The following is a 14,148-nucleotide window of genomic DNA, read 5'->3' on the forward strand; positions in this document are numbered from 1 at the left end:
GCAACTGCCAGGATCAAAAAAACAATGTGTTCAAGATATACACACAGGAAAACAGACTTAGGAATACAAATACTTAATAGAAAATACACTTTGGCATGCACCCTTATAAAAATATGTTCAATACAAAGTGGTCATTATGCTCCTGGACAGCGGTGGTAATCACTTTTTCCAGATCCATTTACTTTAAAGCAGGTGTTACAAAAGTCTGTAGTACATTCATGCTTTTAAAACGCAAATAATATTTGCTTCAGACACTTCTATACCCACAAGCAAAAGTGCTTCCTGTCACATCAAAATGGCTGTGGACCGTCGGAGCCGACAAATCTTTTTTTAGGATGAGACAGTCGTACCTGTAAGAAATGTCAAAGTGCCTACATGTACACGCCAAATGAAGTGCAAGTGATTTCCTGCAAGAAATACGCCCCGCGCAGCTCGTTTTAGGCTCTCAGATCTTCCAAAGCGCAGCAACAATCAAAGATTAAAACGCCACAGAATCAATTACACAACACGCAGGATACAGACATCATGTCTGCCTAAGGCCCTTCTGGTAATAACAAGGCTTTCTCCATGTCAACACAGGCTAACATTGCATTCTTCACCTACACTGATGAGTACACGTCATTATGAAATCCACATTTCATCACTCGTTCGCTGCTTCTTCCCCCTATCATGACGATAATTATTAAGAGAATTGCATACAGGCATACGTGTCATTAGGAGGCACTGTAAAGAAAAGAAGCAGAGGTGGGGAGGGTTAACACATAGAGGCCCGTGGGCTTCTGCATCTTTTTAAGTGTTGGTAATAAAAATGTAGCCACCACCTCCTGAAGAACTTCTGGCCAATGGGAACCCATTGAACACATTTTTATGTGTCCTCAGAAAATGCTTGAGCATCCCCTGAGCCTCTTCTCTCCGCCAGTCCTCAACATGCGCAGGTAGGACTGACTTCAGGGGGGAATTTTGTGTCTGCCGCTCCTTCTGCTTCTGCATCTCACCGCTGTTCCTCGTTTCTGAATCTGACCTGTCTCCCGTCAAGGAAGCGAGTGAAACATGGCCTTTCACAACTCTGGTTTGAAGAGGTAAATATCTCATGTTGGATTTCTGTCAGGGCTCTTTATCAGCTACCTTTGTCCTTGAGCTTTTTGTCTAATTTCCATAATAACGAAGACTCATTTCAAACTGGGTCTCCATTTACTTACTACATATCTTTTTTTTTTTTTTTAAATCTTCATTTAGAAGGATGAAACATCTACATGTTCCCTCTGATAACTGGTTGCAATAAAATGTGTAGCTTAGCATGGATAAAAGAAGATGGCCATTTGACTTTTAATCTGGCCCACACATGCAGCCTACAGTATAAACCTCTACTGTGTGACATTTAGCCCTTCAGTGTTTCCATTCAGTTTGTAGGATTAATTCCTACAGCATCATCCTCTGCAAAGAAATGGTCACACATCTATTGCTTAAGGTCTTAGTCTGCACATTTTCTGCAACTTTAATATGACTTAATTGTACAGCTAATTGCTTCATGCGGAACAGCGATCCATTTTGGGATAATTAAGACAAATGAGAGAGCAGAAATCATGCCAGAAGTGTTGGCTCATTTTTAGCATTTTGGGAGCACCTAAGGGACTTTACAACATGGGTGGCAGTGAAGGGGAAAGTCCCATTAAATGTTGATAAATGTCAGGAATTAAAGTAGATGACATGTGATTACCTAATTGTCTTGACTGATTGATTTTATGACGTGATTTAACTGGAATATATTTTGGGGATTTCTGTTGTTGTCTTTGCAAGTATTTTCTTTACCTTTGAACTGTGGCAGCACATGAATACCTTTCTGTGTGGAAGCACAACTCTTAAATAGGACCTTTAATCTTGCAGGATGCAGATCACACACATTTATAATTACAGCAAATGTGATATGGATGCATGTTTGACGTTATGTTAGTACGGTGGGAAGCTTGCTGCTTAAAGCCTACATTAAAACAGCTGTAACAACTGTAACAACTCTAAGTCCTTCAATTTTCAAATAGCTTGGCATGTCTTTACTTTCAGTGAAAACTTAGCCCTGAGGATCCCTATACCTGCTACTACTATATTCATTTTGCACTAAAGGCACAAACAAGGCTTTTGTTGATTGTATTTCCACTCTTTCCTTTTCAGTTGTCATAGACAGAGCTGAATATTGCGAGAAGCTTATTGTACAATTATGTTAGGAGATCCTTTAAGGGAAAATGGTACAAAATCACACTTTGCAGAACATTTATTTAATTTGGTCCAAATTAGTGTTCATTTTCTTCTCGCCTCAGTTACTAATCTTAAAGGAATAGTTTGACATTTGGTCTACTGGGAAATTATCAGCTTTCTTGCCAAGAGAAAATTGATATCGCTCTCTTATCTGTCCATTAACTTTTAAGCTACAGCCAGGAGCTGCGTTCACAAAGATAGACTTTGACTATGGCTTAGGTCAAACTAGATATATAGGCTCCTGGTTATCTTAAATGGGACCAATTTGCCATGAATTCTCGGTAAATTAAGACTTTTTTTAATCTACAAAAACATGACTAAAACTGTGTCAAACCACTCCAGCAGAACATATTTGCTTTCTGGAAGAATTCAACAGTTACAAGGTCATTTTACAATTCAGTGAAGAGTGTTACAATACAAAAATCATACATTAGCATTAACCTTTAACGCAGTGCAGGCCTGTAGCAGAGCTGAGAGACTGTGCTTCTTAATGTGGCACTGCTAACTCATTAGTCAGACTCAGGATAGTCTCCAAATTTAACCCTGTCTCCTAAAAATTACGCTATCGTACAAAAAAAAATATTCTCAAATACGTTATTAGGAAAAATTATTTTTTTCAGGATTAAGTTTGTTCAACATGTCCTTGTACCGGCGACAGGAACTACAAAACTACTTGGGTAGGCTTAGGAAAAGGTCATAGTGTGAGTTAAAATAAGTATGTTTGTTACATAACTTAAGTTACGTACATATATTAGGTACGTTATGTACGTGACTTACTTAACTTATGTACATGAGTTAAAATAAGTTACCGTTGACTTTTGGTTTCACACGGGATATGAACAGGGGTGTCCTGGGTGAAAGTCCAATGTTTTTTTGACCCATCCCTCCCTACACAGACTTTGATCAGAAATATGTTTGTAATAGGTCAAACTGAGCAGTCTGAAATATCTGAAATCAGCCATAGACGGTAACCTTAGCTTATTATAAAGGAAGCAGGGGGGAAAAGCTAGCTAAATGCTAGCTAAAACAAATATGTCTACCAGCACCTCTTAAACACTAATTAACACATAGGATCTTGCTTGTATAATATGTACAAAAGCTTCAGTGAAAAAAACATTGGTGGATATTTTACCTTTGCTAAGCTAAGCTAACTTGCTGTCTCCTGGCTGTCGATTGATATTTAACGGACAAATATGATCGATCTTCTCATCTAACTTTCGTCAACAAAGCGTATTTCCCCCAATGTCAAACTATTCCTAAATAACTATGGGTTTGTAATTTGGAAGGGTTAAACATTGAAAGCTTCCCTCTTGTCACATCTTATCAGTGACATGTAGCTGCACCTGTCCAGACTGAAGGCAGACATCCAGTCCCACTGGGGCTCTGAAGATGCTCCTCTAACGTGAAGGGCAGAATGTTAGAGCCCAACGGCTTCTCTGAAGAGACCTTGCTGACTTAGCCATTAGTCATTTCTCTGACAGTGCACTCACACAGACACACATGAGCATACTTCTCAAGCAAACACACACGCGCGCACACACACACACACACACATTTGCAAGAGAGTTTGCACACCGGAGATGGGTTACGCCCTCAGTAACACCACCCCTACCTCATTTGTTTCTCCGATTGATGAGCTACAGCCTTTGCTTTTGGAAAAGAGTCCTCGCTATCGCTATCAGTCATGTTGATGAAGGATTTGGGATTGCTGTGGAAAGCTGTCACAACTCAGGACACACATAGTAGAACACAACATAGAGAAGCTGAAGGAGGAGGTGTGCTAATGCTAGTGTAAAGTGTGGACAAAATGTACCATTGCTTAGGTACCTACTTCTTCTGCTGTCTAAGATCACCTTGGAAAAGCTGCATAGCTATTACCGCCATTTATCATCCACCTTCTCTAGGATTCAATAGTGCACATACAGACATAAGGCTACTTGTGTGGGGCAGAAATGCCACTTATAATGCAGGCAACCCTCAGCACGCAAGCTATCCCGAAGACAGACGGGAGTTTGGAGAAAACACCAATCTGCGTCTGACTTCGTGATAAGGCTGCTTGTAGTGGGGGGGGGGGCAGTAATGTTAGTTGAGGCTCAGTGAAAGGCGAGAGGTCAAGAGGATCACAATGTCTAAATGACCTGGCCTTAAATCAGTCTAACTACTTTTTAGGTAGTCTCGCAGTTCCAGACCTATCTCTACAGCGCTGTGGAGTAAGGTCGGGCTCCTCCACACATACATTCTGGGATAGAAGGGGGGGAAAAAACCGCTCTGGGCTGCATTTCTTTAAACCAATCACAATTGTCTTGTGCGGTGCTAAGTTCTGGATGCAGCGCCGGTGGCTCTGCAAAATAGTCTAATAAATGAAGTTAACTCTTGACACAATACAGTAGCGAGAGCTATTTAAATTAGCTGGATACATGGTCAAATTTAAATTGCTCTTACCATTATATCGCCGTGTGTATTTCGCCCACAGCAATCACTGGCAATCGGTCCCAAAACGTCAGTAAACGCCGTAAACATATTCTTCGTAAATCTTACAAATTTTCTTCAAAACTTGCCATTTTCAGCACGTGGCTTGATAGCTCGAAGTTTATTGTTGTTTCCCGAAGCGAAGGGATTTTGACACGGCAACACACAGAGAGCCGAAGGGATACAGGCTAGTTTTTAGCAACAGTAAGTGAGCTAATTAACTAGCCTGATAATCGTTTAGTATAATGAAAATTATAGTGATGCAAGAATGGAAAACATTGTTCATTGTGACTTAGCGACTTTTGGAAAAATCAATCCCAACTCATCTGCTGTTGGATGATAATTGTCAGTCACTATGAGTAACACCTTTGTCCATCGTTATAATAAAAAAAATATCATTGCAGCTTTAACATTTTAACCATAGTTCCTTATGAGCTATTTCAGATGACCAGTTTAGCTAAGTGGCATTAAACAGTGGCTCAGATTCCTCCAAAATTGAACTTTATTAGTCTGGTACAGAATGCAAAGCAAACACAATTTGAAGGAACCGTGTAAACCTCTTTTTTTCTATTCATGTGCTCACGAAGATCACAGAGGATACCAGCAAAGTGCTTCATGTCATCCCTTTGGTGTTTTATTGATTCAGACACAAAGAAACTGTCAAAGAGTATTAGATGCTTGACTGAATACTGATTTTCTCCATCGTTCCTGAATAGAAAGCAACCGTGGCATCTATCGATGTCGGTGTGCTCCCCCGTCTGTGTGGCTCTCCTGTCCCTCCTCCTCGCCCCGGCAATTGGACGTAAGTCACCCACAATACAATGCACAATCATTGCCACATCATAAAATCATTGTACCGTACATTGTATGAATGCCACCATTTTTCTGTGAAACTGTTTGTCCTGTGAACACAAAGAGGAGCAGGTTCATGTTGACGCCTGCATGTTGACTGTTGCTAAGTCATTCTCTTTATCAGAACACACAAAGAAAAGGCCACAAATAGCAGACGCACTGTGCCTGTGTCTGTGCTGTAAGACTAAATCAGATTAAATGTCCCCTCTGATAATCACAACAAGCCAATTCTCTGCTGTTGTTTCAGGGACATAGTAAATCTAACGTTAACGCACAGTAAGTGCCAGACACAGTAGGTGTACTGCTTTTTAAAACCTCGCCTCATTATTACAGCACACACATGCAACTGCATGTGACATCTTAATTGTGGTTCATCTCCCGCTCATTGCACTAATGACTGGCTCTCTGAGCGTAATGCTGCGGCAAGCAGTAACTTTTAACTACTTGAGGCCCACATGCACAGTCAGATAAGTGTTTAGTGGTCGTAAATATGGCATTATAAATACCGTCTCACCACTTTATCTCATTTCTCAGCAGTTATGTGGGATCTGGGAACGGCTTCCAGATGTGTTGTGTTCCTCGCTGCTCACTGTAAATGAGCTGACTCAGGTTATTGACTGGGGAGGCCCTCTGGCTGTCACCATGCTCTTTTCATGGGGTTTTTCTGAGAGGCTTTTCTACTTATTATAGCCCCCTCTTCTGACACATTCAAAGAATTGATTTTTGTTTTGTACTGTTGGGGAGCGTTTTTTTTTAACATGTCTAAGTTAGGATCTGCAAAATGTGTACAGTACCAAGTACTAAACAGCTGTTCTATTGAAAACGGATGAGTTCATATTACATAAAGTTTAAGCTTTTTTAAATAAAAGTTTCTAAATGTATCAGTTTGTCGATGGCAATGCAAACACTAGGCCAGTCTTTTATTTTGTTGAATAAAAAAAAACAAAAACAGTATAGATTTAGACAACTGATAAAAAGTCATGATGAAAGAGCAACTCAAATGGCAATGTGATTAATTGCCGGTTACCGTTTCCACCAAACGAGACTTCCATCTTGATAAATCCTACACATAAATAAAACGGAAAGCAGCTCACCTGCCATATTGACCTTCTAAAATGTTTCCCATGACGTATGGCTTCGGCCACAGTCATGCAACACTAGCTGCCATATTTATCAACATTATGTTTCCGTCTCTGAGGACCTATTTGGATCACAAGAGGGTGTATGAGCCGTCTGCATTATAAATCTCAAACATGATGTTGATTTGTGTTCATGCTTTGAAATGTGTGAATATGTGAACTACTGAAAGTGGAGTTGTAAGAGAAACTCACATTAAAAATGCAGAGTGCACTCTGATGTTAATCCCATCTGACATTAAACACCATGGTTTTCCCTTGTATTTGTCTGCAGACTACTCCAATTGAATTAAACTGACTGGTAATAAAGCTCAACAGTGTGGTTCCGGAAGTGAAATTCCCAATTATTTTCTCCATAAGGATTTTGATAATTAGCCATAATGTCTAAACCATCCAAGTTAGACTCACCACGAGCTACGAGATTGGGAAACAATAATGTATGAATGTTTTTTTTTGTTTTTTCTTAGCACCAAACTAAATGTTTTATGGTTACAATTCATCTCGTAGCTGGTTGGCTTGGGTTCAGCCTTAAAACTATTTTTATAAGCATTTTCTTAAACGTCAATGGAGATATTAAATGGGGATTATCACTTCCGGAACCTGAGCCGTTCAAAAAGTGGACGGTCACTGTTGAGTTCTATATATTGCATATGTTAAAGGAGCTGTGTGTGGGATTTAGGGGGATCTTTTGGCAGAAATGGAATATAATATTATTATGTCATTATTATGTTTTCGAAACTAAGAATTGTTGTATATTCATTAGCTTAGAATGAGCCGTTTATATCTGCATAGGGAGTGAATCCTCTTCCACGGAGTCCGCCATGTTGCACTGCCATGTTTCTACAGTAGCCCAGAATGGACAAACCAAACACTGGCTGTAGAGAGTGCCTTTGGCGGTTTTACGTTACCAGATAGGCCACCGTAGGCTCTACTACACGCTTGGAAAGGAAAGGTTTAGCGGAGGGCTCGCATTGCCAGACCTTCCTCCACAGCGCTGCGGAGGAGGGTCTGGAAAGTCCACACAGCATTCCGGGATGGGAGAAAAACTCTGGTTTATTGGCATGTCTTTAAACCAATCACAATTGTCTTGTCAACGGCGCCTCTACAAAATAGCCTCGGGAAGGAACTTGTTTTGGTGGAACATGTGTACGTTCAAAGGTTGTTTTAGTCGTGCAACAGAAAACTCAGATTGGACAGATTGGACAGATGGACAGAGTCTAGCTGTCTGGATTTACTTTGCAGAGATCTGAGTAAAGGTTTACTGTAGTCCTCATAAATCGACCGGAGTTTAAAATCTCAACACAAAGAGAGCCCAAGGTAATGGATATCCGGCCTAAATGAGTGAAATACGGCAATGGAGCAATCCCGGAAGTGGAACAGTGGAGGTGTATTCAACAGTGGAGGTGTATTCAGTTGGCCACAATCTGTAACTGCTAGATGCCACTAAATCCTATACACTGCTCCTTTAAATTCAGCAAAGAACATGATGATAAGAATAACAAGATAATTCTTTTTGTTTTGTCTTATCAGAACTAGACCTCAACCGATTGGATGGCGATACAGTCTGCCCACCAATGAGGAGTGGCCAAGATGACCTTCCAGGTAAATTATCTATAGTCGGGTTGTACTGAACAAAATTAAAAGCAGCGGTTGAAGTTGTCGTAAAACCACAACCCTCAAGCCTACAAAATGCCTAAAGGAGAAAATAGACTATCCAAGGGAAGGTGGTGAGTTTAATTAGTTGAACAGGGTGGGCCGCCTAATGCCTCAAAAGATCAGCAAGATTGTAATTGCTCACCACTGTCCTGTTCTAAACACATGTGGTCATTGCTCTCATGCTGCTCTGTGGTTTGGAAAAGTAATGCATTGCTATTTAGAAAAGTTAATTGTGATTATTATTTAGTTTTCTCATAACCTTTATCATACATTTACAGTAACACTCATAAAGTCATGATTGCTAATTAATATATATATATATATAGTATCAATATCGTGATATGAGACTAGATATCGTCTTAGATTTTGGATATCGTAATATCGTAATAAGGCACAGTCTTGTCTTTTCCTGGTTTTAAAGGCTGCATTACAGTAAAGTGATGTAATATTCTAAACTTACCAGACTGTTCTAACTGTTCTATTATTTGCTTTCACCCACTTAACCATTATATCCACATTACTGATGATTATTCATCTCAAATCGAACTCTGTAAATATTTTATTAAAGCACCAATTGTCAACCCTACACTATGGTCGCAATATTGCTATGGAGGTATTTGTCAAAAATACTGTGATATTTGATTTTCTTTATATCGCCCAGCCCTATTGCTAATAGTAGTGTTAATCACAGGCTAATGCTAATGTCGTTTTCACCTCTGCTGTAACTTAAAGTGCTACCACTGCCAACTGTTTTTACTTACTGTAATAAGAACAACAGGCATTTAAATGACACACTTTATCAGCCTCTGGCACCATCCCATACGTCATGCATTATCCTCCGTAGGTTTTGATCTGATCACCCAGTTCCAGCTGGATGTGATCCCTCTGAAAGGTGTGAGGAAGGTGGACGGCTCTACTACCCTGCAGGTGGCCTACCGCCTTGACAGGGAGGCCAACTTCCAAATTCCAACTATGTAAGTACAGTAAAGAGGGTTTAAAAGAAAACAGATAAAAACACACAGAAATCCTGATGCAGGTGTTGCGTTATTACAGGTCCGCCACAGATGTTACTGCATGGCAAGCAGCATATAATTGGTAGAGAAAAACATGTCTGAACCTGTTTGGCATCTCTTAGACACAAAGGCAGAAGAGAGGCATGTTTGTGTATGTACACTATGTGTTGGAGGGAGTGGAGGATTGTAAAAGCACCGTTTGGACCCTACTTTGGACCTTTGGATCTACAGGAAATATACAGTAAAGAGACATATTTCACCATGCCTTTTGGCAATGATTTGTCTTCTGTTGTGCATACCCCTTTAACGGTTTAGACTGAACAAAGACAGCACTGGCTTCATGTTAGGATTCCCCCTAGTTTTTAATTAAAGGTTAGCTGTAGCAATATGGCCGGATTATCCTGGTTGGGACCCTGCGGCAAAAATAAGCTGTGAGCCCCTATCGAGACAACCCACGCCCCTTTGAAAAAAAGGTATATTATTTTGAAACAAATCAATTTATCAAACAATATACTAGTCTAAACAGAAAATGAACAGCAATTTTGATAATCATTAATTAATCTGTGTTACTCGATTTAAATTGGCATTTCACTTTCATAAAGTTGGGTGACCTATGAGAGTCCGATATTTAAAAGGATTGTCGGAATCAAAGGCAGAGATTTGCTATCCTGAGTATCAATCAGCTTTAAAAACACTGAATCCTACATTTCCCACAATGCAACAATCACATCTTTTTGACAACAATTCATCTATAAATTAAGGTTGATTAATAATGAAAACAAGCGCATGTTGCATCCCTAGTGTGTAAAACTAGATTTTGACCCCTAAGCAGCCAGCAGGGCCTTTAATAATAATATTAAAGGTGTAGTCCAGCTATTTTTTTATTGCACTTCCATAAATTTGGGGGACTTACAAAAGACATATTTGGTGAAAAATCGATTTTAGTCCCTATGAGTGAAGCTCTTAAAATACTTGACCACATATTTCCCATAATGCATCTCAACAGCATCTCTCATTTAACCCCCATTCCCAGATAAATGCCCACATTTTTCAAATTCCACACCACTGGTTTGTAACACAGACTGCCAGTTAAACATTCCCAGCAATGGGATAGTCAGGGAAACATTTTTAAACTTTGGAAAGCTCCCCCAAGAGACAAAACAAGAGAGTAATTCTCATCAAAGCGAGTAAACTGAATGCCATGTCAATGCCAATCAAATTACCATGAACCAAATGATAAATAGAGGACCTGGGGGTGTAGGGTCTTTTGAGGTCCGTGGTCCTGGGGAAGCCTCCCACTTTGCGCAGTCTATAATGCAGCCCTTTGTAGCAACTGCACTATCTACAGTAACTATGCATCAAGGACCCTCTATGTGTGTCCGTTGTCAAATATCTCGAGAACCGTTCATCCGATCTACTTCACACTTGGCATCCTGGGTACCCAATGAACTTGGCGTTTGAAATTTGGAGCAGTTTGGACAGAGTTGGGTAATGGATATGAATGAAATGAATAAAACAAAACTAAACAACCGCACAATAAGGTTTGAAGAACAGGGACAACAGATAAAAATTGCCCGGCTGAGCTAACTCTGGCTCATTTACAGTTACTTACTGTTTCTGTCAAATAAACAAATAAATGAGAAGAAAAAAACCGCTGGCATATGGCTGGCTTCACTTCTTCCGTGTATACCTATCACAATAAAAGCCCAGCTTAAATTCACTCATGAGTAACATCTGAATCTCCAACATAAGCAATAACATTTCTCTGTCAGGTAAATGTAGTAGTACAGTGATTTCTTCTGAAGAGGTATTACACCGCGAGTCAGTAGTATACAGTTGGGTTGCTTTGAGGGCCTTCTGTCAGTTATTTCGGGGTATAATGGTTCTGGAGAAAGCTACAAGCAGCAATACCACAGGCCAAGCAATTGTCTCATTCCAAACAAGCACGTTTTCAACGATCACTGCACTGGTCAAAATAAAGACATTAATATCTTTTTGAACTTTTTGCACAAGTGAAAGACATGCTGTCAGCACAAAATGTGCAGATTAATGGCTTCACCACTTTACATAACGAAAGGCATCTCCTGGTGTTTCCCTGTGTGCCTGCTCCAGTCTGTTTTGGCTAATCTTTTCCTGCAGGCCAGCTTTTCTCAAAAAGCTGTTATGTAACTCGCTGGCACCCTGCACCTACGGCCTGTCACACTGAATGTAAATACATGTTTATTTCCTCCACAAGTCCCATGGCACAGACTTGTGCTTTGAAGTCCGTCCCTGCCAGCAGGCTTTATGCTGCACTCCCTCCCTCTTTTTTCTGCAGGACAAAAGCAGCACATACGTTACACTTTCTCACCTTAGGCAAGGCTAGAGAGTGGTCTTCATTTGTTTTATTGGCTGACAGGAAACTCTTTTTTTATTGGCTCACCTTGATCGTTTACAAGATGGTAAAAGTCCGGCTGGAGCGCCTATCTATGAATGCACCACCTACTGAGAATCTGGCTTGTTAAAGACAGAAAGCACCAGACTGTGGATGCTAACCAGGACTGCATGTTGTAAATGAAGCAGTGATTTATGCACTAAGGCGGCCTCTTTCACAAAATTTAATTTTTGATATAAAACCATGCCTTGTTTCTTTGAAGCATGTAGCTTCAAATGATGCCAATGATGGCATTTTTTGTTGTTGATATTTTTATCCACATCTTGTGCTTGATTCAATGCTAGTTTTGCTGCTTTGTGTTTGTTTTGTGATCATGAATTCACTTTGACGTAAAGGATATTTTGAGAATAACCTTTCTTTGAGCTTTTCCTTTGAGTGCCATTCAAAAAAAAAAAAGTGCATCATTGTACCCTGACACCTCACCCTTGCGCTCAATTTCCCTCTCAGGCTAAACTTTCCTCGCGGCTTCCCCGACGAGTACTCCTTCATGGTGACTTTCCGTATGATTAAGAACACAGTGAACAAGGTGTGGAACGTCTGGCAAATAGTGGACGAAGACGGCTACAAACAAGCCGGACTGAGGCTGAATGGCGACCAGCTGGCTCTGGAGTACTTCCTGATGGGTGCCGACGGCAACCTGCAGACTGTCACCTTCCCCGGCCTTTCTGTGCTCTTCAACACCAAGTGGCACAAAGTGATGATTGGCGTAGAGCGCGACCAGGTCACTCTGTACGTGGACTGCCAGCCTGTGGATCAGAGACCCATCAAAGGCAAAGGCCCCATCAACACAGAGGGAGACACTCTCATTGGCAGGCTGGATGCTGATCCTGATGCCTCCGTAGTGGTAAGTGGGGATGGAGAAGTGCCTGCTGCATTTAATCATGCTCACTGACTCTATGGTACTAAAGATACGCTGCGATACAATACGATACAATACGATACGATACGATACAATATACTTTATTGGTCCCACACTGGGGATATTCCCTTGTTACTTACAGGCTCTATCAGTGAAACGGTGCTCTCTGTGAACAAACACGTTAAGGTTTTATGTGTGCTGAGCTCTGCTATAATTCTAAAGTGTTGCTGTCACAGCAAAGCTGCTCAGCTGGGTTCCAGTGGAAAAAAATAAAAACCTAATCCCTGCAGAAAATAGCATTGGTGGAATCTCAGTCTCGCATTGCCAGACCTAGCGCCACACCACTGTGAAGTAAGGTCTGGCTACCCCCACAGATACATTCTAGGATAGGAGAAAACAACGCTCTGGGTTGTTTGCATTTCTTTAAACCAATCACAATTGTCTTGGGCAGCGCTTAGCTACGGACATGACGGTCGATCTGCAAAATGGTCTTTGGAAGGAATGTTAAATATTAAATGAAGTTAACTGTTTACACAATACAGTAATGTTAGCTTTTTAAATTAGCTGGATACATGCTGTGTATCGCCATGTGTACTTCGTCCACAGCAATAATCCAAAACTTCCCAGTTAGATAGTAAATGCAGTAAACATATTCTTTGTAAGTCTACAATTATTCCCCGAAAGAACCAGGCCTGCGTTGATGCACAATCCAAATTTTCTTCAAAACTTGCCATTTTCAGCATGTAGCTTGAAAGCTAGATGTTTGTTGTTGTTTCCCGAAGCGAACAGAGTTTAAGAACGGCAACACGCAAAGAGAGGAAGGTGAGGGACATCAGGCAATTATCCTGGAAATGTACTTCCGTTGATCCAGACTAGTGGAAGCTCAACAATCCATAGGGGGAACTGATTAAAAACTACAAAGAAATAACTGCACCACGATGAAGCACTTCAACATTTATCATGTCTGTGTTACATCTGAAAACGAATGCATAGTATTGTATTTGTAGTAACATTAGCATCTCCTTTCAGTTTGAACTCCAGTGGATGCTGATTCACTGTGACCCAAAGAGGGCCCAGCGAGAGAGCTGCAACGAGCTGCCTGCCACCGAGGTACAGTAACAAGGACTCGGATCTGCTCAGCATCTGCTGTGGTTTGTGGTTTTATTCAGGTTGATAGGGTTTCCAGCATGCTGAGAAAACAAGGGCAGAAATGCTGAGAGGGAGTTGCAGAAGTATAATACAAACTGCCAAGTAGTTTCTTTTAGTACACCCAGAGGTTGCTGTTCATCTAAAACAATTTGCAAGTTGGACAACAGCAGATTGGAGTTGTAGTTGCTACAAACATTTCTTGGAGGCATAGCTCTTAGGCAGCAGGCAGAGATTATCTCGTTGGCTGTGTTAAACCTCATTGCACGGAGCCAGAACTCTAACGTTAGTTAACTACAGAAGCGGGCAAATAACAATGAGGAAGTTTGAACA

The 14,148-nt window shown here is 40.7% G+C and overlaps 1 protein-coding gene across 1 annotated transcript in view; it reads left to right on the forward strand.

Moving 5' to 3' along the window:
- The first annotated feature begins 1,050 nt into the window (after nucleotides 1-1,050).
- Nucleotides 1,051-14,148, forward strand: part of col9a1c (collagen, type IX, alpha 1c) — a 39,408-nt gene continuing 26,310 nt past the window's right edge. Inside the window, exons 1-6 of the mRNA XM_078267687.1 lie at nucleotides 1,051-1,079; nucleotides 5,436-5,521; nucleotides 8,238-8,309; nucleotides 9,208-9,337; nucleotides 12,258-12,654; nucleotides 13,699-13,779. Of these exons, the coding sequence (XP_078123813.1) occupies nucleotides 1,051-1,079; nucleotides 5,436-5,521; nucleotides 8,238-8,309; nucleotides 9,208-9,337; nucleotides 12,258-12,654; nucleotides 13,699-13,779 (795 nt within the window). The remainder of the gene's footprint in view (nucleotides 1,080-5,435; nucleotides 5,522-8,237; nucleotides 8,310-9,207; nucleotides 9,338-12,257; nucleotides 12,655-13,698; nucleotides 13,780-14,148) is intronic.

Source organism: Sander vitreus, chromosome 14 (genome assembly GCF_031162955.1).
Source record: "Sander vitreus isolate 19-12246 chromosome 14, sanVit1, whole genome shotgun sequence".
NCBI classification, from domain to species: domain Eukaryota; kingdom Metazoa; phylum Chordata; class Actinopteri; order Perciformes; family Percidae; genus Sander; species Sander vitreus.